The sequence below is a fragment of the Metopolophium dirhodum genome, chromosome 1, assembly GCF_019925205.1.
Source record: "Metopolophium dirhodum isolate CAU chromosome 1, ASM1992520v1, whole genome shotgun sequence".
In the NCBI taxonomy this organism is placed as follows: Eukaryota; Metazoa; Arthropoda; class Insecta; order Hemiptera; family Aphididae; genus Metopolophium; species Metopolophium dirhodum.
Window position 1 is genome coordinate 86,523,844 of NC_083560.1, and position 24,127 is coordinate 86,547,970.

Consider the following 24,127-nt stretch of genomic DNA (forward strand, 5'->3'; position numbering starts at 1 on the left):
ATGGTAAAAGCTCTTAAGAAAAAATCATCCATTAACTCGACTAAACGGCTTACACTTCAACCATATCAGATTGATGAAAAATTTAATGGTGAGTATATTATTTAAAATAATAATAATATAAATTAAATAATAATACAATTTATTTTTACATTTTACAGAAATGAATATTGATAAATTTATTTCAGAAAATAGCCTAAAACTATTCACCAGATTTGGTATCGATACAAGTTTTTTACAATACGATCCAAAATCGTGGGATAACAATATCAGTTTTGTTAATGGTAAAGAATTAATAAAATCTCTAAAAATGGTCAATGATACAGCTGAGAGGGGCGTGAAATTAATGGTGGACTTTAATGAAGCGTTAACAGTCAACGAAGAGCAAAAGCAATATGTACTACAATGTGTTCAAGAACACAGACAAATGTTTCCAAATTGTAAAAAGGAAACATTAAAAATATTATATTAATTTAAATCATTAATTATATACTTTAATAAATAAAAATATTTCATAATACATTAACTCTGATGACTATTTAGTATTTACCATTAATAATAATTAATAATATGTTTATATAGTTTTAACAATAGAAATTTTCAGAATACGGTATTTCTATCTATTTAAGTCAATATATCTCAAGAACAGTAGAAGCTATTAAAAACTTGTTAAGAAATAATTTATAGACAATTTTGTTTTATTTAAAACATGTTATATAAATAATTTCGATTTACTCAACGGTTTGCGAAATATTTAAAAAAGTATAAAGAATTCTCATAAATATTCAAAACTTGAATTAATTCAAACTTTAGGTTCAATTCGGCACGGGTTAACCTAGTTTGATTGCCTCAATATTTTTTGTAATTCATTTTTATATGCATACACACGTTTTTAAGGGGTGAGCCCAAAACAATTTTGCAATTTTTTTTTCATCATCTATAGCTAAGGAACACCCTATTATACACGGATGCTCAATAGTCTGTCCCGGCATTCCCTTTCCTCCCCAAACGACCGTGCGCTGTGGAAAAGTGTGTTGCTGTTGTTGTACGTGTACACTCTGTGAGACGACCAATACCAGGCACCGCAGTAGTCAATCCGTCAGTCGAGTCGAGAACGCCGAGCCATCGCCGCCGCCGTCCTCATCTACACCCCATTCTCCGTCCACGCCGGTAAGTCACTATAAAGTGCTACAGTGCCACTGTACGAGCCGTTGTTATTGAAAGTACGCCGCCATCGAGAGCAGAGCATACTTCACCAGCTACCGAACAAAACTGTGAGTTCTATGTTCACATTCCCACCCCTTTATGTAACCCCATTAAATATTTTTATTGTACACTCTGATGAGTATAATTAAAATAATTCATAAAATATTGTTATACAAAACATTTGAATTATATAAAACTAAGATGATGAGCACATTGGTTCAAAACATGATATTCCAATAAATAAAAACAATTTATTACCAACCAATTGCGTTTCATTACATAGTATAGGAATTGAATATCATATTGTTTAATAGTTTTAATGAAAAAATATTGAACGTATCATGTAGTACTACTGTTCAAAATGAGGAATCTGATATTTTTGTTTCTACTAGTTATGAGTAAGTTTTATAGTACGATTAAAATATTTAATTAATAAAAAACAAAGATTCCAAATACTCTCCGAAGCTGTATATAAAACACGTGTTGTTAAAATATTTTTTCAGTATTTCAAAATTCGTTGGTAGAAGAATTGTTGACATCAATTTTATATTTCGTCAGATTTTTCAGTGTAGGCATAAAGGTGGATTTGATTGTACGTTTATGGATATGCAATGCATTTCTGAACGAAATCTTGGCTTTTATTCTGAATGGAATTTTGAGTGCAAAATGTGTTCTACAAAATTTAATTTATGTTCTGAGCTTCAATCACAGTCAGAGTACATTGCCATTAATAAAGCAGCCGTAAGTGGGTCTATTGCAGTTGGTACTGGTTATTCACAACTGGCAGAGTTTGCGGCATCTGTTGACGTCCTTTGTATGACCAATTCTACATTTATAAAAACTGAAGCTAATTTAACTGAATACATACAAGAAACATCATGGGATGAAATACGTTTAGCTGGTTTGTTTGTAGTACAAAATTAATTTTCATTAAATTAAAATTGTCTTATAAAACTTTACAATATATTAATTAAGGAGAGGAGGAAAAGAAAATAGCAATAAAAGAAGGTAATATTGATAGTGATGGTATTCCAATGGTGACAGTTGTAGCTGATGGAGCTTGGTGTAAAAGAAGCTATAAAACGAAGTATGATGCTCTTTCTGGTGTTGTAAGAAATTAATAATATATCTTACATTTTAAGATTAGGTATTATCTGTAACTTAATAATATTTTTACTTATAATTTCAAACTAGGCAACAATAATAGGTTATAATACCAAGAAAATTCTGTTTATTGGAATCAGAAATAGATACTGTGTCGTGTGTGAGCGTGCCAAAAATAAAAACACAATAGCATCCGAACACAGATGTTTTTTGAACTGGAAAGGTTCAGCAACTGGGATGGAGGCAGATGCTATTGCTGATGGCTTTTCAAAAAGTATTGAATTGCATGGGATTAAATTTAACAAACTTATTGGTATTTATTATTTAATTTATATTATATTATTTATATTTAGTTAAGAAAAAAAAATGTTTTTAAATTCATTATGAATAATATTATATTTTTTTTTTTGGTGTCTGTCATCACGTTTTGGAGTAGTAATAATGTTCCGATTTTTGACTTCAGTCCCTCTTTAAATAAGAAAATTCATCTAGTTGGTACTTTTGGTGGGGGGGGGGGGTCAAAAGTAAACATTTTCCTACAGTTTTCAAAAAAATCGAGAATTGAAAAACAAAAAAAAAGTGACAGAAAAACGGCAATTTTACGAAAAACCACTTTTCGACAAAATCGATTTTTTGATTTTGCTGTAACTCAAAAACGAATCATTGTAAATACTTAAAATTTTCACCAAATGTTTATATTATGATTATCTATTTACGGTTAAAGTTTCAAAATATTTTTTAAAATATTTAAATTAAATTTCATACGCTCATATTGCGTATGTTGGCCAAATACATTTTTATTATATAAACAGATACTATAAAGTAACTATAGTAACATATGGTAACTATACTATTTATTTCAAAATAGAATATATGACAATATTTAAATATAATATATCCTAAATCATCTCCGTTCAGAATCGTTTTTCGTATACAACGATACCTATCATTGCATTCAAATTTAACCTACCATAGTCCGAGGTCTACCCTACCCCCTAATGTACAGCAAAACGATACCCACTTACCCGCTTTTTTAAACATAATATTATAGGTGATGGTGACAGTTCAGTTTCTACTCGATTGAAACAAATAATGCCTTACGGTCCTAAATTTTTGGTAGAAAAAATAGAATGTAGAAACCATCTTTTGAGAAATTTAGGACAGAAATTATCTGGTCTAGTAAAAAATAGAAAGTACCCAATCCATATCAGAACATTTTTGAATAATCAAGTAAAATTAAACAAATTTAGATCAGCTATAACTATGGCAGTAAAATATAGAAAATCTTTAAGTGATTCCAATAACGAACAAGTTAAAGGTTAATCGATTAATATTTCTTTATTATATTTTAATTTAGTAATTATTTCGGATGTTATACTTATAATTAATCTAATTTAGGCTTACGTGAAGATTTTTCAAATGGGCCTTATCACATACTTGGTCAACATACAAAATGTGCTAGTTATTTTTGCGAGGGTTCAAAAATAGGACAAACTAACCTTGTACCAGAAGCTGAAGAGTGTGGGTTGCTTTGCGAAATTAATCAAATATATTCTAGAATCATTGATAATGCACCAAGTTTATTGTTAGATGTTGATAACAATACCTGCGAGCAATTCAACAGCGTAATAAATAAACATTTAGCTGGAAAGCGAATCAATTTTTCCCAGAAAAATTCATATAACAATCGCGTTGATGCTGCCGTTGTATCTTTTAATACTTCTGGGAAGTATATAAGAAATGTTCATAAAAAAATTACAAATAAAAGTCCAGGTACATAAAAAATAATAATATAGTTTAATTTGTATTTTATACAAAATTAAATATAGTTTTGGTCTGTTTAGGATGTGTAGGTAAAAAATATTTAGGTTTTCAACAGAGAAGGTTACTTAACAACCGTAAAAGAAAATTACAATTTTCCACCAGTAAGGTAAACAAAACAAAAATACGAGCAAAAATATCTACAGGTCCTGACGAAAACTATGGTTTAGCAGAGCCCTTGGAAAATGTCATGATTAATGAAGAACTAGAAAAAAAAAAATCTGATTTTATAAGTTCATTATTAATGTCGGTTGAAGCTCGGAAAAAATTAAAATTTAATACCCAAGATCAGTCTAATTCAACTTTATGGCATGTTGAACGTCGAAATCGATTGACAGCGTCAAATTTCGGTAGAATATGTAGAATGAGGAAAAATACATCATGCAAGGCTACTGTCTATGACATTCTATATCAAAATACTACGTGTAAGGCTATGAAACATGGCAAACTAATGGAACCGTTAGCCAAAATTAGTTTTGAAAACTTAACCAACCACAAAGTACAAAACTGTGGTTTATTTGTAGATGAAGATATTCCTTATCTTGTAGCTACACCAGGTAAATATGAAATTATAATATAATTACTATGCAGTGACTTATACATAAATAGTTTTGCATATAGTAGGTATTACTTAGGTAATATATTATATTTGTTTATTTTTCAGATGGTTTAATAGGTGATTCAGCAATTATAGAAATTAAATGCCCATACTCTGTAAAAGATTATTCTAATATACGAGACGCGATATCAGATAAGAAGGTTATAAAATAAATTTATATAAAAAATTATTTTAAAAATTAAATATTCCTATATATGATTCTAGATACTATTTTTGTACTTGGAAAATGATGAAATAAAATTAAAAGTTCAAAGTTTATACTTCTATCAAGTTCAAGGTCATCTTAAAATTACAAAGAGGGATCTCTGTTATTTCGTTATTCATACTAATTCTTGGACTCAAATTTTAAAAATTAAATTTGATTTGTCATTTTGGAAAACTAAAATGGAAGAACAATTGAAATTGTAATTAAAAAAAATATAATTTTTATCAATAATATGGCTGATAAGTTTAAAATATAATTTATTTTCTTATACTTCATTAACTGTCTAACATATTTAATTCATAAATCAATTTTAATAGATGTCATTTTTTTTTTTATTTTAGGTTTTATATGGAATGTATGCTGCCCGAAATTGTGGATCCACTTTATCCAAAAAGGATGTTAAAGTCAGATATCAGAGAACCACACAGAATAATACAAGTTAATGCTGAGCAAAAAAAAAAAATGTAATTAAAATATAGAACTATATAAAAAAACAATTATATATAAATTATCTGATTATAATATATTTATATATATTATATTATTAATATAATTTTAATTAATTATACCTAAATTTGATTTTTTTATTTAAATAAAAAATTAGGCAATAGGTAATATTGTAGTTTTTATTTAATTTTATTTTCTATTAAATTTTCAAGTATTTTGACTCAGCCAAAAAATTTAAATCGACATCTATAAAAAAAAAAACAAAAAAAATCGAATATTTCAAATGCCTATAAATAGCAGAAAAATTAACGAAATATTTTGAAAAAAAAATCATGTAAAGAAAATGTCACTTTAAACAACTGGTAGAAGTTTCAAATTTCTATGTCTTACATATAATGAAGTGACCTACTTGATACATTAAAAAACATTAAGTATTTTGATTATAACTCAGTCCATTACTATTGGCACTGATCAACATTTTCAATTTCTTTTTAAGTTATAAAGGTTAGTTATTAATGAATTTATTACACTAACGTTGAATTTTCAGATGTGGTTTTCATTGTGGGTTAGTACTTATGAGTTTGATTAATTTATTTAACTAATGTCGCCAATTGTTTGCATTATAAAAACTATAGGTACTGTTTTATTATGAAACATACATAACAATTAAGTTTCTTAAATGGCATACGTACAATGTACAATAAGTAATAAGAAACGAAATATTGACTAAGTGACTAAGTTGATTAAATATTATCAGCTGGTGAAAATACCAAATAGAAATCTCGCGGTTGAATTATGAATAACGCTAGAAACAATGCTCAATGTCACCTGGAAATAAGATTATATGGTCCGTACCTACCTACTAGTAAATATTTATAATCAATGATATGGCCTTTCCACAGTCCTGATTTTAACCCACGTGACTTTTTCTTGTGGGGTATTTTGAAAGAATACATTATTTATACCAACGAAGCATAAATAATAAAGATGACAATTTGATATAATATATTATATAGCTGACGCCTGATGACATCATTCATCAAATACCAAATACTTTGTTGAAAAGAACTTTGAATTAATATAACATCGTTGTATGGGAAAGTACATTGAAGTCACTTTGAACAATATTTGTAGATTGTGATTATTTTAAAATGTAAAAACTGAATTATTTAATAAATTATGTATAAGTATGTTAAATGACAAGGAATAACTTTAAACAAGTAAAGACCGTAAAAACTGTTGTCACACCTCGATTTGTATGAGAATATAGCAAGAAATATAATTTAAGTATTTACTTTGAGAATTGAAAGATTGAACACAATATTCTAAAAAAAATGTAATAAAATCCAAATTTTGAAAATAGAATATAATTTCAACAAATTCGTCATTCGGTCACCCCAGTAAGTACGCTTTACTAATGACCTCGTTCATTTCAGAAGCCGGGTGTTTATCCATACAATTTATTTAATTGGCATGATATATTATTATAACAACAACAAATATTTTCAATAACTCTTATAATATTCATCATGTCAAAATAATTTATTATTTTTTGTTTTTTTAATTTTTATTCATACAACCTGTTACGCATCGGAACATTAAGTCAGTGGCATAGCCAGGATTTTTTTTCGAGGGGGGGGGGCTAATCAATTTTTACACTTTTATACATTAAATACGTACTAGCACTGAAAAGCGACTTTTTGAGCGACTATCATAGATCATTAAAATAATCTTTAAATTTTCTTAACATTTCGGGGGGGTGGGGGGGGCTGCAGCCCCCTCAGCCCCTCCCCTGGCTATGCCACTACAATAAGTAACATATATTATTACAGTAAAAACGACAGAAATTACGGGTTGTAGAAGATTATCTACAATCGTAATTCGTAGAGGAGGAACTACGACTTAATTTATTATTATTAATAATATATTTTGGCATAACATAAATTAATTTTGAATTTTAAACTTTGGCGCCACTGTTGAATTGGAAAATAAATAAATCATCTAGTTATTATTTTCATCGCTTGAGAGCATAAGTATCAATATTCTATATTCCGTAATTTGACGGTCCGGCACATACGGTTCTACTTTCCGTACTTCTACGGTCCGGGGCTTTAGATTTATTTTCCGTATTTTGACGGTCCGTGATATGATGGTCCATGCATTTAGACTTTCCTAATTTGACGGTCCGTAAAATACGGTTTGTCACTTTCCGTAATGTGACGGTCCATGGTGTTACGTTCCGTACATTTATATTCTGTAATTCTACGGTCCGTTCAATTATTTTCCGTGATTTTACATGCGTCCGATCAGTTATTATCCTTTAAAGATAATTATAAATAATTTCTACTGTATTATTTTATATTTATATATAGGTATATATTATTATACAGTGTGATAATTATGACTAAGTATGACTATTATTCTTAATTTTTAGATTCTAATGGTGAAATAGTAAATAGTCAGCTTATAAATGAAAATAAAGGTCAAACACAAAGTAACTTTAATATTACTACAGTCACGCGCGGACAGTCAATCTGAATGCACACGTTTTTATGCCTCCATGTTATATTTAAATTAGTGTCGTTTAAACTTGACGGAATTTTTCGTACTTATCAATCGACGCAGTTTTTTAGAGCAACTGCTGACCCCAGTGTCTACCAGCTGCAAAAATCAACCTAATTTGTGGAAATAGATTTTAGTTTACAAAGTATACTTATCGTAGTGCATGGTTAATAATATACCAATTTCACTACAAGGCATCGCCTTTGGACACGCGATTACGATAAATTACGATAATATTATAATTATTAAATTATTAATATTATAATCTACGTTACCCGGCTTTTGTAGTTCGCAAAAACTTATTAATCAACACAGTTAAACATTTAAATATGGATAACCGGAATCAAAATAATATAAATAATACAAACAAAACAAAAAATGCAAATGCAATTAAATCCAAGTCACAGCAGAAACCCTCTAATAATGATAATAAACGTAATCACTCAAGCTCGTGCAATTCAGAACCATCGTCACCAAAATTACTTCAACATGTAAGCAAAAAATTATTCGCGACTAGAAATCGGTTTGAATTATTAAGACCAACTGAACCAGCAGAAGAAACTATTGAAAATATTGAAAATATTGTAAAAGAAAAACAGTCAATTGTTGATCCAGTTCTCACTAACTCTAAACCACCCACTCCAATCTTCATACAAGGCGTAGTAGACTTCCCTGCTGTTTGTACAGAATTAATCGAATTAATCGGTGTCGATAACTTTATTTGCAAGTCAACGGTTGATCATTTAAAAATCCAAACCTCCAATCCCGGAACATATAGAACATTAGTTCACTACTTAAGGAATGAACAAGCTGAATTCCGTACATACCAGCTAAAAGAAGATAAACCAATGCGTATAGTTATTCATAACTTGCACCCATCAAGGGAATGATCGAAAGCGAACTAGAACTTCGCCTATGCGGTGATGACCACTCCTCATCTGCCTGTCCAAACTCACGTCAAGACACAATGCGATGCGCCCTCTGCACAGGTAACCACCCAGCCAACTACAGGGGATGCACATTTTATAAAACCTCCAGCAACGTAAGAAAACCAACCTAAATAATCAAAAATTACATGTAAACTCTAGTTATAAGTCTAACAATGTACAAAATAGCCACCCACGTAATACCACTTCCTACAATCCTCCTTCTGGCCAATCTCAAACGTATGCTCAGGCAACTCAAGGTCAACATATACAATCTGATACTTCTCCTACAACTCCTGATATTAATTCGCTAATGTCAAGCTTTGTAAGCGAGCTTAAGTCTCTTATCAATCCATTAATCATATTACTTACTCAAGTAATTTCAAGTTTATTGACTAAAAAAAAATGAATAATTCTGCTACAAATAAGTCCCTCATTGTTTTACAATTTAATGCTAATGGCCTTAAAAATCATGTAAATATATTACAAAATGTACTATATGTTAAAAGTATAGACATTGCCCTTATCACAGAAACACACTTTACTAAATATACACATATCTTCATACCTGGATACCAGCTAATTAAAGCCAATCACCTTGATAATACGGCACATGGTGGTGTTGCAATATTTATTAAAAATTCAATCCACTTCCAACCTATTACCAATTACTGTTTCGATTATATTAAATCGTGTACAATAATAGTTAAGCTGAATAACATACCCATTACTGTAGGTGCTTTTTATTCTCCTCCGCGCCACAATATATCGAATGCTACGTTCGCAGATTATTTCAATACAATCAAAAATAATCTTATCATAGGTGGGGCGACTTTAATGCTAAACACAATGCTTGGGGTTATCGCACAAATAACCCTCGCGGAATTGTGTTGTATAATTTTGTCAACACAAATAACTTCAATGTACTTCACCACCAGGCCCTACCTATTGGCCTTCTTCCCCACAAAAAAAACCTGATATATTAGATATATTTTTCACCAAAATTCCTAGTAATTTACACTGCCTCACTAATAACATATTATATCTAAACTCTGATCATTCATCTGTTATACTCAATGTGTCCGCCTCTGTTTTTGAACGAGTTGAACTACCCGCTCCCGCTCCCGCTCTCTAAAAGTATTACTTTCATAAAATAAATTCTCATCTTTAAAAACAAAACTTCTAATATACAAATCTCTTCTGAAACCCATATGGACGTATGGAATTTAACTATGGGGATTGGCAAAAAATTAAATTCAAACCTTCCAAAATATCACCCTTCGTAAAATCACAAATGCCCCACCCTTCGTCTCTAACTTGACCCTCCACAAAGACCTAGGTATAAAAGCAGTAGAAGAAGAAGCTGCTATTTTTTATAAACGATTTTATAATAAATTAGAAAACCATGAAAATCCCCTGATAAAAGGCTTACATATCCCGTCACCTCCTGGAAATCCCCGTCGCAGGCTGAAAAGAAAAAGGTGTAGGGATCATCTAACTTAATCCTAATTAGTTAAAATCACATAATAAACAAGCTAAGTGCTACTGATGGGTGGCTTCTTATTCACGTAACACTATAATGTTTGTTACCCTAATCTCACATATACTTATTGTGCTTAATTGTATAGATTGTATATTTCTTGTAAAAATAAAAAATAAATAAAAATATTACTACACCAATAACAAAAAAACCAATGCTAAATCGAAATTTGTTTGATTGCTTCTCTGAATCCAATACAAAAAAAAAGATTGCACTAAGTAAATATATTTACCTTTTATATAATATTAATTTTATAAGTATTTTCTTAAATTGCAACTAAATACATTTTCAATATCATTGTGTAGTTTTAAATTTTTTTTTTTATGTAATCTTGCGTTGTATTACTTTTTAAAAGTCAAATAAATATAGACGCATATATAATAATAATAATGTGTCAATACCTATTTAGTAACCTTAAGAAACATAAGTATATATATAATATATTGAACAAAATGTAGGTGATTTTTATTTTTAATATAAATACTGTAATGATTATTGATATAAATGTATCAAGTATAATAATACATCAAGAAGGGCCAATATCACTTTTTGAAAATTAGATAGAAGGCTAAACATATACAATTGATGTATATTTTACTGTGCTAAAAGAACGTATCTCAACATTGGCCCCATTGGACATTTAGTGATTAAGATACGCACCTCTAGCACAAGAAAATGTACATAAATTGAATATGTTTATATTAGGCCCTTTTATTTCACCAAAAAATGAGGTAGGCCCTTCTTGACCCAAGGTCCAGATCTGTATTTTATTTTAATATGTTTTAGTTGTAATATATGTTTTTTTGATGGAAAGTATAAATAATGTGTTTACTGCAATATTGATCTTCAATTATATCTATATTTATATATATTTAGATACACTATTATTTGACCAAACAAAATACTATACAGAATGTAATTTGTACAACAGTTGGACAATTCTTGAAAATCTCAAAAATTAAATATATTATCTATTATGATTCTGTGGTTATTGTATTATAATATAAGCACGCATATTATATATTAAATTATACATATACGATATACCTAATTATATTGTAATGTTTATATTTTATATTAAAATAAAATTGATATAGTACATTATGTTTTTTATTTCAATATATAACTTATATAAATAGTGATGATGACTCTGTAGATATTCCATCAATATCAAACGTCAATAAGATTATACGTGATGACTCTAACAACTACAGTGAGTATTTCAAATTATAAAAAATGGCTATGTTTAATTATTTAAATTTGATTTAAGATTATGCATTTATGCTAAACAATCGCTAAGGATTTGTACAAACCTGAAATATGACATTAAACGTCTTCATGATGGGCAAGACTATCTAAAAATGATGCTCGACAAAATATTTAATCAATTAAATAATCAAACAAATTCAAATAGTGACAGTCATTCCTTAAATCATTATGATATACCACATAATATAACAAATGAGAATGATTTAAATGAATGGGAAGATACTATAGAAGACTCATCATATTTGTCAAAAGCTGCAAGAAATAAAATTAGTTGAAACATTGTGTAAATTAATGTATTTATATGGTTTAAATATTTATTTAGTATATAATATAATATTATAAAATTGATCTTTTTGTTTTTTCAGGCTCAACAACTTTCACTTATGGGTAGCCATAGTATTTCAGAAACAGTAAGAAAGTTAATGCAAAGATTGTTTTCTGATACATTTTTAGTTGGCTACTCTTTCATTGGTTTTAAAGGGAAAAAAACATTTTCTAATTTAAGGAGCTATGATCTTATTAAGTATAAGCTATACTTAATTTGTATAATTTGATGATATTATATATAGACTTATTATAGTTATATATTTGAAGGATGGAAATGCAAAAGGTGGTATTGCCAAAAATTCGAAAATCGAGTTAGACATCGATTCTGAATGGAAAAAATGCGGTAATATCGAATTTGCGGTCAAAATTAAACAATATCGATTATTTCTATGAACAAAATCGATTTAAAAACAGCTGTTCAGTGCATAATGTGTTATTGCCACATTTTGAGCCTTATCAAAATGTGGTATTGCCAAGTTTATGCCAAAACGTGTTATTGCGTATGCTATATGTATAGGAACTAACTTCTTATCAGTGCAAAACGTGATATTACCATTTACATTATGTTAAATACAATTTAACAATCACCTACAGCAATTTGAGGTTTTATAATTATTTAAAGGAATTGTAATAAGTAATTTCATCATATTATGATAGTATACAAATTGTATATTATTAGAAAACAATTCAATATAATATTGTATTAATGTGTAATATGTGATAACTGATTACAAGTCTGGTTTTATAAAAGGAATTTATTAAATTATAAATTTGTTATGTTAAATATGATAAATTTATTATTATGTTTTATGTAATCTTATATTATAAACAATGTGTTGTGTTTTAAACTTTTTACATTTTTATTTCCAACTAATACAAGATGTATAAAAAAAAGGGTTAAACATGTATTTCCTATAATTTTGTTATAGGTATGTCTACAAGATTAAAGAATTTTCAATATTTTAATTAATTTAGTTTTATTCAAACCTTTATACAGAGAAAAAATGTGATTTTTATTAGTGGTACAACGATATTAATAAAGTTACAAAATATAACAGATGCTATAAAAATATATTTTTAATGATAATACTTCGTTTTAATAATAAAAAAAAAGGATTAATTTCAAAACGTTGTATTGCCAAATATGTTACTTCAAAACGTGGTATTGCCGGCAATAATGCGTTTTGCATCAACAGAAATATGAACAACTTTAAAACGTGCTATTGCCATTACTTTTTCAAAACGTGGTATTGCCGGTAATACCACGTTTTGGTCTGACACGAAATGTTCAAAGCATTAAAAACAATGTTTACAATTTAGGTAGATTTATTTTTATTTTTTACATATTAATAAACTTATTCTAAGTGTTTATAGTCGTCAGAAAATGTGTTACAAATTTCCTTGATTTTGGTTTTTGGCAATACTACCTTTTGCATTTCCACCCTTCATTTATATGATGTCACCTATCAACATAATTTAAATTAATAATATTAAGAGGATTTATCTGGAGAAATAAGTTAACAATTATATACTTAAATTAGATTCAAATAGTATAATATTTGTGTACAACCCACCAGTTATATAATGCCATGTTTTTTTTTTAGTCTTAATTTTTGGATTTCCTACAAAAACCATTTGATCAAAGAAGTAAATGTGTTAAAATTAGTAAAAACAAGTTAAAAATTGAGTTAAAAATTTTATTATTTCATTTCTTTGATTTATAAATTGTTGTATAATTTTTTTTTGTATATTATGTAGTACTAAACAGTGGCGTGGCAAAGTGAAATATTTTTTCAGGCAATTTTTTTTTTGAATGACCTACCTGGTGAGCTACCGCCCGCCTCTTGACTACTTATTATAATACTATAAAAGATATTCCAACTACCCACTCTCAAAATTCAGATGCCGAAAAAGATCTATAACTTAAAATGAATATAAAATTTAATATTGAAATAATAAGACATTATTTGTATTAGTTTACTTTTGAATACAAGATGTATAATGTATTATATAGATTGTAACTATATTATTTACTAGCTGATCCTGTGCACTTCGTTGCCCGTTAAATGTACCAACTCTATATGACTCAAACTTTGTTCAATTCGTTATTTAATATTCGGTGTACGGTGTTCAAAATTTATCTTAACTTTTCTGATGCCTGGAATAAAAATTCTGATTCGCAGCAGTATATTATCAGGTAGGCAATCTACCCGCGGTAGATCGCGGACCCGGTGCGGTTTGTACGTAAGTGTATGATTTAACTCTAAAGTATCAAAGTTATACCAAGTTTATTTTGATATAATACGGCGGATTAATGTAATCAATTAATACATAGTCCTAACCTAACCTAAACGTACTAAATTCCGACGAATAAAAACCAAATTTAACTCTTTTTAAATTAGCCTATCTTCTTCACAGAGATCTGCACACAAACGTATATATTTTAATATAGGCTATAGCTGATCCTGCACACTTTGTGGCCCGTAAAAAATGACAACTCTTAAACAAATTGTGATTGTTCAACTCCTTTTTGGTGTAACTCACTGCAGTAAGTGCAACTCAGCCACCCTGGTAGGCAATGTGTGAAAATTCGATTTGATTCATGCCTGTACCTGATCTGCCCGATTAACCAATAGCAACCAATAATAAATAAATACTAATTCTATTAATTATTTCTCCTATAACCAATAGCAATCATTTATAAGCAAATATTTCCATCATAAATCTCAAAATCTCTGTTTGAGCACTTCTATTAATTGAATGTAGCGTGATGTTATATAGCCTATGACCATCCTCAATGAATGGACTATCCAACAAAAAAATTATTTTTCAATTCGAACCAGTATAGCCCCTTACAGCCCCTTTAAGCCCGTTTCAGCCCCTTACAGACCTTTTTTAGTAATAAAAAGTAGCCTATGTTTTTTCTCAGTGTCTAAACTATCTATGTACCAAATTTCATTTAAATCGGTTCTGTAGTTTCGGAGCCTATTCAATACAAACAATCAAATCATTCGTCTTTATAATATACTAATAGAAGTATAGATATAGATGTATTGTTTTTAAATATTTATATTGATAATATTTTTAGTTTTTTTTCATCATTATACATTTCTTTATTCATGTATTTTATGATCACGTTACAATCATACGTTACAATATTATATTATGAACTTTTCCACGTATAATAAAATAGCTTATACCTATAGCTTTTAACTTATTTCTTATGAATACAAAATTTAATTTTAAATAAGACATTATTATTATTATTTTACTTTTGAATACAAGATATGTATTATATAGTTTGTAACTATAATATTTATGTATTGTTTTTTTTTATTTAAGTGGGTACGGCCCAAAGATAAAATGTAATTATTAATAACTTAAATTTTTTTTTCATCATTATACATTTCTTTATTCATTTACTTTATGATCACGTTACAATCATAGGCGCAACTAGGGGGGTGCTAGGGGGACTTTAGCACCCCCAGACTAAAAATTAGCACCCCCAAAAATTCAAAGTCAAATCCTTGATTTGTAAGCTGTAGGTATTTCATTATTGTACCTACCTATTCTGTTCAAATTTTTATTTTAGAATAATTTATTTATATTTAATGTTTCGAAGATAGTTATATTAGATGACAACATAGTTTGTCATGAGGTCTACAATATAATATCATGATAGCCGATAGGTAAGGTATATTGCATTGGGAATTTGGTTGTGTTAATAGTTATTTTTAAACTGTTATATCTACGTAATCCGCTACCCGTATGTTTTCCATTATATGCGTTATCGTTATAAATTATAAATATAACTTATAACATTACACAACAGTCGACGAGACGACGACACACGTTATACAGACATACAGTACCCAAAACTTGAACTGCCAACAGGTAACAGTATTCCGTCTCCGTAAATCTGAATTGATAGGTATTTAAAATGTTTAGTATTTTTAAAAAACGGAAACGGAAACCTAAAGATAATAATGAGGAAAACGAAATTGAAGCTGATATTGACGATCCTGGCATGGTTGACATTTCTACTAATAGTACTACTCATACAAGTGATACAACTCTTGATTTGGGAAATAAAGATTCCGGCCCATGTCGTCCTATACTTACAGTAAGATTTATTCTGTTTACATATAAAAACTTAATAATTCGTTTTATGAGTTTTTTTAAATAAATAAAATAAAATAATAATAATAAAACTATAATAAGGTGTTTAATATTTTTCTGATTAATTTTATTATTATTTATTAATTAGGAATATAAAAAAATTAAATTTGGAACACAACAAAGATCGTTTCGAAGCCAATGGTACAATGAATGTGATTGGCTAGAATACAGTGTTCAGCGTAACGCTGCATTCTGCTTTGTTTGCCGAACTTTCGGTTCAGAAAATTCAGGTGAAAATATATGGATTAAATCTGGGTTCAATAATTGGCAAAAGGTAAGTAGTTTATTTTGAAGTGTAATAGTATATGTATTTTTACAAATAAAATAATTAAAAAATAAAAATTATTCAAAAACTTAAACTTCGCTAGAATAACTTAGTGTGTTAGACGTTAGTATTGAATACTAAATTTGTATCATGATTAATATAATCGACCACATTTTTTTCAGTTTCTTGTAAAATCAAAAAAACATTCTTCTACCAGTACTCATTTGACTAATTTATCAAAAATGTGTGCATATAAAAGTAGTTTAAAGACAGGATCTGTTGTGACACAACTATCTAGCGCTCATAAAAAACAAGTTGAAATTAATCGCAAATACATGTCTAGTTTAATAGATGTTGTGTTATACCTTGCTAAGCAAGGCATAGCATTTAGAGGACATAATGAAAATTTAGATTCTTTAAATCAAGGTACATTTATAATGTTATTATTTATTAATAAAATTAATATTTTCTTGTAATAATATAAATACAATTTTAGGTAATTATAAGGAAATGTGCCATATGGTATTTTCAAAGTTCATGCCAGATTTGAAAAATGTATATGAGAATAAAATTAACCATACCAGTTGGAAAGTGCAGGACGAAATTATTAAAATAAGTGCTGACCTAATTAAAGAAATTATTGTTGAGGAAATTGTTGTTTCTGGGAATTTTGCACTTATGGTTGATGAAGCCAGGTACAATATATTTCACCATTGTAATATTTATAATAGTCATATATACCTATATTTTGATCAAATTAATATTTTTTAAATGTAAATATATATTTGTCCACAGGTCCCATAAAGAAGAACAGTTATCTGTATGTGTGCGGTATGCTGTTGGTCTTGAGGCACGTGAAAGATTTTTGCAATTCATAGATGTTTCTAATGGACAAACTGCCAACCATATTATTTCTGCTGTTTTTAATTGTTTTCAAAATTTAAGTATTAATATCAATACATTAAATATTGTTGCTCAGTCTTATGATGGTGCCAGCGTAATGGCTGGACACCTTGGAGGTGTCCAGGCAAAAATTAAACAACAATTTCCATGTGCCATATACACACACTGTATGGCACACAGATTAAATTTGATTGTTGTGGATATGTGTAAAGGAATAAAGGTATTAATTAGTTTAAGATAATAAAAATAATAATAATAATAATAAAATAATAATCAAACAATAATTCATTGAAGTATTTTTAACAGAATGCCTATACGGCTATAAAATAATAAAATTTTTATCATATAATTATATAATCTGTATTAACATTTATAGAGAGCTCGAAGTATTTTTAATACTTTAGAAATGGTTTATGTTCATTTCTCTTGACCATCCAACAATGCTAAACTCATTGAAGTTCAATCTAAACTAGGTTTAAAAAAAGGAAATTTTCTCAGGATATGCGATACAAGATGGGTATGTCGCTATAAAAATTGCGAGTCGATGATAAAAAATTACTCATCAATATTAGAATTTTTAAAGAATGAAGTTGAAGCACAAGTGGACAAAGATGCTATTGAAGCTATCGGTAATTGAAAAAAAATTATGTAATGTAATTATAATTTGATACATTATTTTTAATTGTTGAATTTTTTTCTTAATTATAATTTTAGGTATTCTCGGTCAAATACAAAACTGTGCTTTTTTTATTGGAGTTACTCTATTGAAAGACATTCTTGGTATCATTAATATAATAAGTGTCACATTACAATCTAAAAATGCCACTTTAGGAAAAGCAAAAAGCATTATCAATGGAAGTATACAAAGTATTGAAAAATTACGTTCTGACATTGAATTTTCTACATTTTGGCAAAAAATTACATCTTTAGCTGAAGAGAATGATATAACCCTTGAAGTACCACACAAAGGTAAATATTAGATTAACTGTAAACCTTTGTAAAATCTAAAGGTTTTTCTTAAATAAGTTTTAACTTTATGTGTGAAATACATTTCTTAGACATTCATATGTAATAATTATTAATTAACAATACCATCAAAACAAAATTCATGTTCACAAAAATCAAAATTTAAATACATATAACAGTAATTTAATTTTAAGTTACTAATAAAAAATGTATTTAATGATTAGGAAGGAAACGGATAAGAACTCAACCGAAATCTTTGAACAATTTTTACTTACAATTAACAACTGGAGAAGAAAATGAACCAAATATTACACAATCTGTTGAAGACTATTGGAGACAAAATTTATACTATCCAATAATTGATTCTATAATCGTTAATTTAAAATATAGGTTCTCTGAAGACAGTTTATCTATGGCTTGCTCCGTTGATAATTTTATGAATATGAACTATGAAGGAAGCTTAGAGTTCATAAATAACTATAAAGTAAAATTGATATAATATTAAATACAATTTCAATATTGAATTCAATTTTTTTTTCAGTAGTGTAGTTTAAGAGGACGCCACACGGGCAAACGAAACCATGCAATGACCAAGAGAATGCGCTGTTAGGTGTTTTCGTGATCCGCAAGCACGCGACGTTTAAGCCGCGCCCACTACACACAGCCGTGTAACGACCGACGAATTGCTCGTTCGGGAGCGTTGTTTATTATCTTATGAACGTTCGTCCGTGATGTGTCGAATCGAAATAAAATGCATACACCTAAATTCATTGCCACCATAATATTTTAAATATTCGCTCTTATGCACTAACCATCTTTTAATTAAAGCCACTGTCTGCCCAATTGTATACCTATTTGTATATAACAATATTATGTTGCCAAGAAAATCTAGTTTCTACCGTACCTTTAATTGTAGTACTATTAGTACTAACATTTTAGGCATTCGAGTTGACAATATTTTACACGTACAATAACTTACGATTTACATTTTGTTTGTAAAAATATCAATATAGACATAACTATTATGTATTTAATTTTTATACTTACCCATATTTTCGAATGTATTACCATAAAACCATTGATTATAATACATATTATTATTTATATTATTCTATATTACACTGAGGACGCTAAACCAGCGAAAATACCGTACAAAAACATGCCAATTTTGTTCCAATAATACGGCCAACTGAATGGTTTTAGAGCAAAATACCTTAATTAAAAGTTGTAGAAGAGAGTTATATAGGATGACGTATAAACTCGATTTTTGATATTTTAATTTTTTATACCAATTATTCGCAAGTAAAAAACTGAAAACGCAAAACGATTTTATCGATTTTGAGAATGAAATATCGAAAATCAAGTCTTATACGTCACTCGGTATAACTCTTCTTACATTTTAATCAGCCATAAATAAACTACTTGAATTGGATTTACAACTTACTGAGTTGCAATCTAAGAAATTAAAAAATAAAAAAAACATTTAACTAGTTTAAATTATATTAATAATATACTAATTATAATACAATACAATATTAGTCTATATAATATCAATTATAATATAATAATAATATCATTGTAACAAACAATATTCAATATCCCGCGCGTTATCGAATACATTTTACTGATCAGTACTTCATAGTACACCATCGAATGCAAGCCTTCAAGATAGAATAAACAATTTTTTTGTACGTTATAATACACAGTGTTTCGACAATCCTTTATTTTCCGTGTTTATTTGAATAGTTTCTTATAAACATATAACGCCATTCTACTACTTTAAGTTAAAAGATCAACGGACTTTGGTATTCGACAGCATTCGTCAAGCAAAATTCAAACATTGAAACAGGTAAGAAAATTGATTTTATTTACCAATTTTTTTTTAAAATTCAATTCTTAATTAATTTTGGTACTTCAATCAGAGTTGAGCAAAATATTATCTAGATAATTATTCGAATGAAAAATTAGTCGAATCATTTGTTATTCGAATAATATTGTTTTCAAATTATTCGAATAATTGTAAAATTATAATTATCAAAATAATTTTTTATTCGAATAAAATATTATCAAAATAATCATCTAAATAAAATTGTATTCGAACGATGATGCCAAACTCTGATTTCAATATTAATTGTTATACATGTCGATCCCACAATTGGGGCCTGATTTATAGAAATTGGTGACTCTTTATGTACTTATACCTAGATTTCCTAGGTTTTTCTTTAGAGGTGTTTTTCATAAATAAATTTAATTTTTTACAAGTAAAACAAACAAAGCCAAATATACTGAAAAATATAAAAAGAAAAATGCAACAAATTTTCATATTATTAAATTAAATTTTATGTTTAAAAAAATGTAATCATGACCTTAGTGTTATTGATATTATTGTATTATCATTATTTGTTCATACTTATTACACATGATCTAAATTTACTTTATCTTATTGTTGTAGATATACGATCATAGTACGTCAAATATAATTATTGGACACAGAAGAAAAAAAGTAAAAAAAAAAATGGACTTTCAGAAGGTCGTTTATCAAATACTGCTGTTGTTATTTACCATAGAAATTTCTACGACGTTTGGTAACCATGAAGAAGACTTGTTCGAATTAACATCAACCAGCGATAGCCCGGGTTTGCAGTACGAACTCATAGGTAATGGTAGAGCTTGCGGAAGTAGTTGGACAGTAAACACATATATGGATTTAAAATTTTTAAATAACAGTCTTAGAAATATTAGACAAATGTTAAACTCAATTGAACTAATTGCGTTCAAAGACATTTCTATAACTTTGTATCAGTTAAAAAAACACGCGAACAGATTGGAAAACGAGATAGGTTTAATTGTACAAATGGGTAGACATAACAAAAAAGTTAAGCGATCTATTGAGTTTGGGGGTACGGCATTAAAATGGATGTTTGGAGTAGCCGATGCTGACGATGTACGAAGATATGATAGTACGATCGATAAATTAGAAAACAATGAGAAAGATGTTATGCGTATTGTTCATGATCAGATATCTATACTAAAAAGCACAATAATTAATTTGAATGATTCCGTTACATCATTTAATGAAAATAAGAAAATATTTGATGCAAATATGAAAGAAGGCGAGAAAAAAGTGAACGAATTGATTATTGAAATAGCTAAGGAAGACAGAAAAATCATTATTTTGAGTTCGATAACTCTTTTAGAAAACACTATATTTGAATTGGACATGTTTATTAGTAGGTTGCAAAAAGTAATTTCTAACGTACAGAATAATGTAGTAGATGCGTTTATAATAACACCTGACCAATTGCTTTCGGAAATAAAAAATATTCAGAGTATACTCCCGGATGATTTGAAAATCCCTGTTAAATTTGATGAGGATAATATTCAAGAAATATTCAAAATATTAAGTATTGAAATGCACACAATAAATGACAGATTTATTTTTTCTTTAAAATTTCCTCTGTGCCTTATAGGAAATTTCAACGTTTATTACATATTACCTATTTACATTCCAATTAATGAACATGGTCAATTTCTGCATATGACTAAAAATTCTATGTATTTGTTAATGGACAAAATAATGACCAAATATTTTATATGGCCAGATTTAAATAACTGTAAAGTAGTGGATAAAATATTTGTTTGTGGATTTAATGAAATTATACATAATTGTGACACGGACCCCACATGTGTAACAGAATTACTAAAAAATTCTTTAACTAAACCACCTCAATGTGATACTTATATCTCTGAATTCAAAACAGAAATGTGGTATCCCTCATTTTTCAAAAATCATTGGTTTTTCGTATGTGAAAAACTCACTACAATTACTATAATTTGTAATAAACAGTCTTTCACTCAAAAAATTAAAGTTAAAAGTTCTGGAAAGTTATACTTGAAGTCTGGGTGTATTGCTTACACCTCGAAAGGTGTACTAAAAACTGAACAAGTATTAAATCAAACATATTTCTCAATTCCAGTAGACTTATCTCTTACAAATGATTCATGCTGTAATGTATTCAATTTTTCTAATCAGGCCTATCCCAAACCTATCCACTTCGATGAAATAAAAAATATTAAATTTAATAAAGATGCGTTCAATACAATAAATAAACAATTAGACCAACAAGATATGTTAATAAATTCGCTTATTGTAGATAAAACGTATGAATTTATATACACAAACAAATATTTAGTTGTCATAATAATAGTTTTTTTAATATATTTTATAGCAACATTTTATTTAAATAGGAAAGCAAAAAAATTAGCTATAGAAAACATTAATTTAAGTTACAATCCTCCAAGTTCTAAAAATTAATTTAGTAAAGGTTCTTAGTACGTATACCTGATATTATATATTATTATATAATTGTCAAATACCATTCACAACATTTATATTATTTTTTCGGAAGTTAATAATTAGTATGTAGGTATATGTTTATCTTACTTTTTTCTACACTTATATATTGTATAAATGTTCTTGTATAAATATATTTTATTTTATAACATACTTTAATGAAATTGTTCAAATAATCGAATGTATAATCGGATTGAAATGCATCACCTTTATAAATTCAATTTTATTTGTTACTTTTAAAGTAATTACTAATTTGTATAGTTGTGTTGTAAAGATATCTAATACACTAATTATTTTATGATTTGCCTTGGCAATGAGCACCCTCACTTGTTTATTAGATATTAAAAAAAAAATTGTATTATTACTATTATGTACCTAAAAATTGTAATATATATGTCTCATTATATACTATATCGTGTGTTTTTTATTATTACTATTATCTCTATAAAATTGCTACTTGTAAAGTTGGGTAACTGAAACACCCACTTAGGTTGAATTTATATATTTTTGTACATTATATTGGGCTCACTGCCCGTAATAAATAAATAATAATAAAATAATGAGTTTTAGTTTTTATAAATTCTTATATTTTTAACACAATAAATATTATATGTTATATAGAAATTAGTTTTAAATGTTTTTGAAGAGTTTGTTATGAATATTTTATATACAATTAGAGGACTCGATTTTCGATATTTCATTTTCAAAATATATAAAATCGTTTTGCATTTTTTGTTTTTTGTTTTCACTTTTTTGATTTGTGAATAATTGGTATAATAAGCTAAAATATCAAAAATCTAGTGCTATACGTTAACAGATTCAACTCTCCTCTTAAACTTTTATAAGAGGTTTTTTGATCTAAACCCAGTCAGTCAGCCGTGTTTTTGGAACTAAAAAATAAGTTTTACTCACAGCCGCGGATGTCACGGCAATACGGTAATGCAAGGACGGTCGCGGGCATCGTAATAAATCGAGCATAATTATTATACTATGTTTTATTTCACGTAAATAATAATATGAACGTAATAGGTATATATAAAAATAATGCAACGACGTGCGAAGCGCGGACCGCCGATAACAGACCGGTTTTGACCTGCCGGCGGCCGGCGAGTCTGGATGTCGGAGCTAGGAGGGGACAAACGCTGCCGCTAGAAACAAAAGCAGCACATGACGGCCGTAATTAAATTTTTTTTACTGTAAAACATGCCAATTTTGTTCCAATAATACGGCTTACAGAATGGTTTTAGAGCAAAATACCTTAATTAAAAGTTGTAGAGAAGAGTTATATCGGGTGACGTATAAGACTCGATTTTCGATATTTCCTTCTCAAAATCGATAAAATTGTTTTGCGTTTTGACTTTTTTTCACTTTTTTACTTGCGAATAATTGGTATAAAAAATTAAAATATCAAAAATCGAGTCTTATACGTCACCCGAT

The 24,127-nt window shown here is 28.2% G+C and overlaps 4 protein-coding genes across 5 annotated transcripts; all 4 read left to right on the forward strand.

Annotated features, from left to right (window-relative positions):
• LOC132934921 (uncharacterized) lies at positions 1-469 on the forward strand. The gene is made up of 2 exons (XM_061001341.1): positions 1-88; positions 159-469. Exons 1-2 carry the CDS (start codon positions 1-3, stop codon positions 467-469), a joined length of 399 nt encoding a protein of 132 aa, XP_060857324.1.
• Positions 470-10,581: 10,112 nt separating this feature from the next.
• LOC132943161 (uncharacterized) lies at positions 10,582-12,250 on the forward strand. Its single transcript, XM_061012010.1, has 4 exons — positions 10,582-10,640; positions 11,558-11,644; positions 11,698-11,950; positions 12,062-12,250. The coding sequence occupies exons 1-4, from the start codon at positions 10,582-10,584 to the stop codon at positions 12,248-12,250; spliced, it is 588 nt and encodes a 195-aa protein (XP_060867993.1).
• Positions 12,251-15,211: 2,961 nt separating this feature from the next.
• Positions 15,212-18,880, forward strand: LOC132934919 (zinc finger MYM-type protein 1-like). Of its 2 annotated transcripts, XR_009663107.1 has the most exons (7): positions 15,212-16,146; positions 16,291-16,476; positions 16,650-16,893; positions 16,964-17,162; positions 17,263-17,590; positions 17,747-18,339; positions 18,561-18,880. XR_009663107.1 is itself a non-coding variant. In XM_061001339.1 (6 exons), the coding sequence occupies exons 1-6, from the start codon at positions 15,964-15,966 to the stop codon at positions 17,798-17,800; spliced, it is 1,194 nt and encodes a 397-aa protein (XP_060857322.1). In that variant the 5' UTR covers positions 15,212-15,963; the 3' UTR covers positions 17,801-18,880. The 2 variants fall into 2 exon arrangements, 1 of the variants encoding a protein (XP_060857322.1); XM_061001339.1 differs by having other exon boundaries at positions 17,747-18,880.
• Positions 18,881-19,601: 721 nt separating this feature from the next.
• Positions 19,602-23,956, forward strand: LOC132934918 (uncharacterized). Its single transcript, XM_061001338.1, has 2 exons — positions 19,602-20,185; positions 20,789-23,956. The coding sequence occupies exon 2, from the start codon at positions 20,852-20,854 to the stop codon at positions 22,649-22,651; it is 1,800 nt and encodes a 599-aa protein (XP_060857321.1). The 5' UTR covers positions 19,602-20,185; positions 20,789-20,851; the 3' UTR covers positions 22,652-23,956.
• Positions 23,957-24,127: the final 171 nt, after the last annotated feature.

Coding starts and splice junctions, on each gene's coding strand:
- LOC132934919 (XM_061001339.1), top strand. CDS start 15,964: ATGTTTAGTATTTTTAAAAAACGGAAACGGAAACCTAAAGATAATAAT. Junction 17,163..17,262: donor CTTATGGTTGATGAAGCCAG/GTACAATATATT, acceptor ATTTGTCCACAG/GTCCCATAAAGAAGAACAGT. Junction 17,591..17,746: donor ATATGTGTAAAGGAATAAAG/GTATTAATTAGT, acceptor TAACATTTATAG/AGAGCTCGAAGTATTTTTAA.
- LOC132943161 (XM_061012010.1), top strand. CDS start 10,582: ATGCTAAATCGAAATTTGTTTGATTGCTTCTCTGAATCCAATACAAAA. Junction 11,645..11,697: donor GACTCTAACAACTACAGTGA/GTATTTCAAATT, acceptor ATTTGATTTAAG/ATTATGCATTTATGCTAAAC. Junction 11,951..12,061: donor CATCATATTTGTCAAAAGCT/GCAAGAAATAAA, acceptor TTGTTTTTTCAG/GCTCAACAACTTTCACTTAT.
- LOC132934918 (XM_061001338.1), top strand. CDS start 20,852: ATGGACTTTCAGAAGGTCGTTTATCAAATACTGCTGTTGTTATTTACC.
- LOC132934921 (XM_061001341.1), top strand. CDS start 1: ATGGTAAAAGCTCTTAAGAAAAAATCATCCATTAACTCGACTAAACGG. Junction 89..158: donor GATTGATGAAAAATTTAATG/GTGAGTATATTA, acceptor TACATTTTACAG/AAATGAATATTGATAAATTT.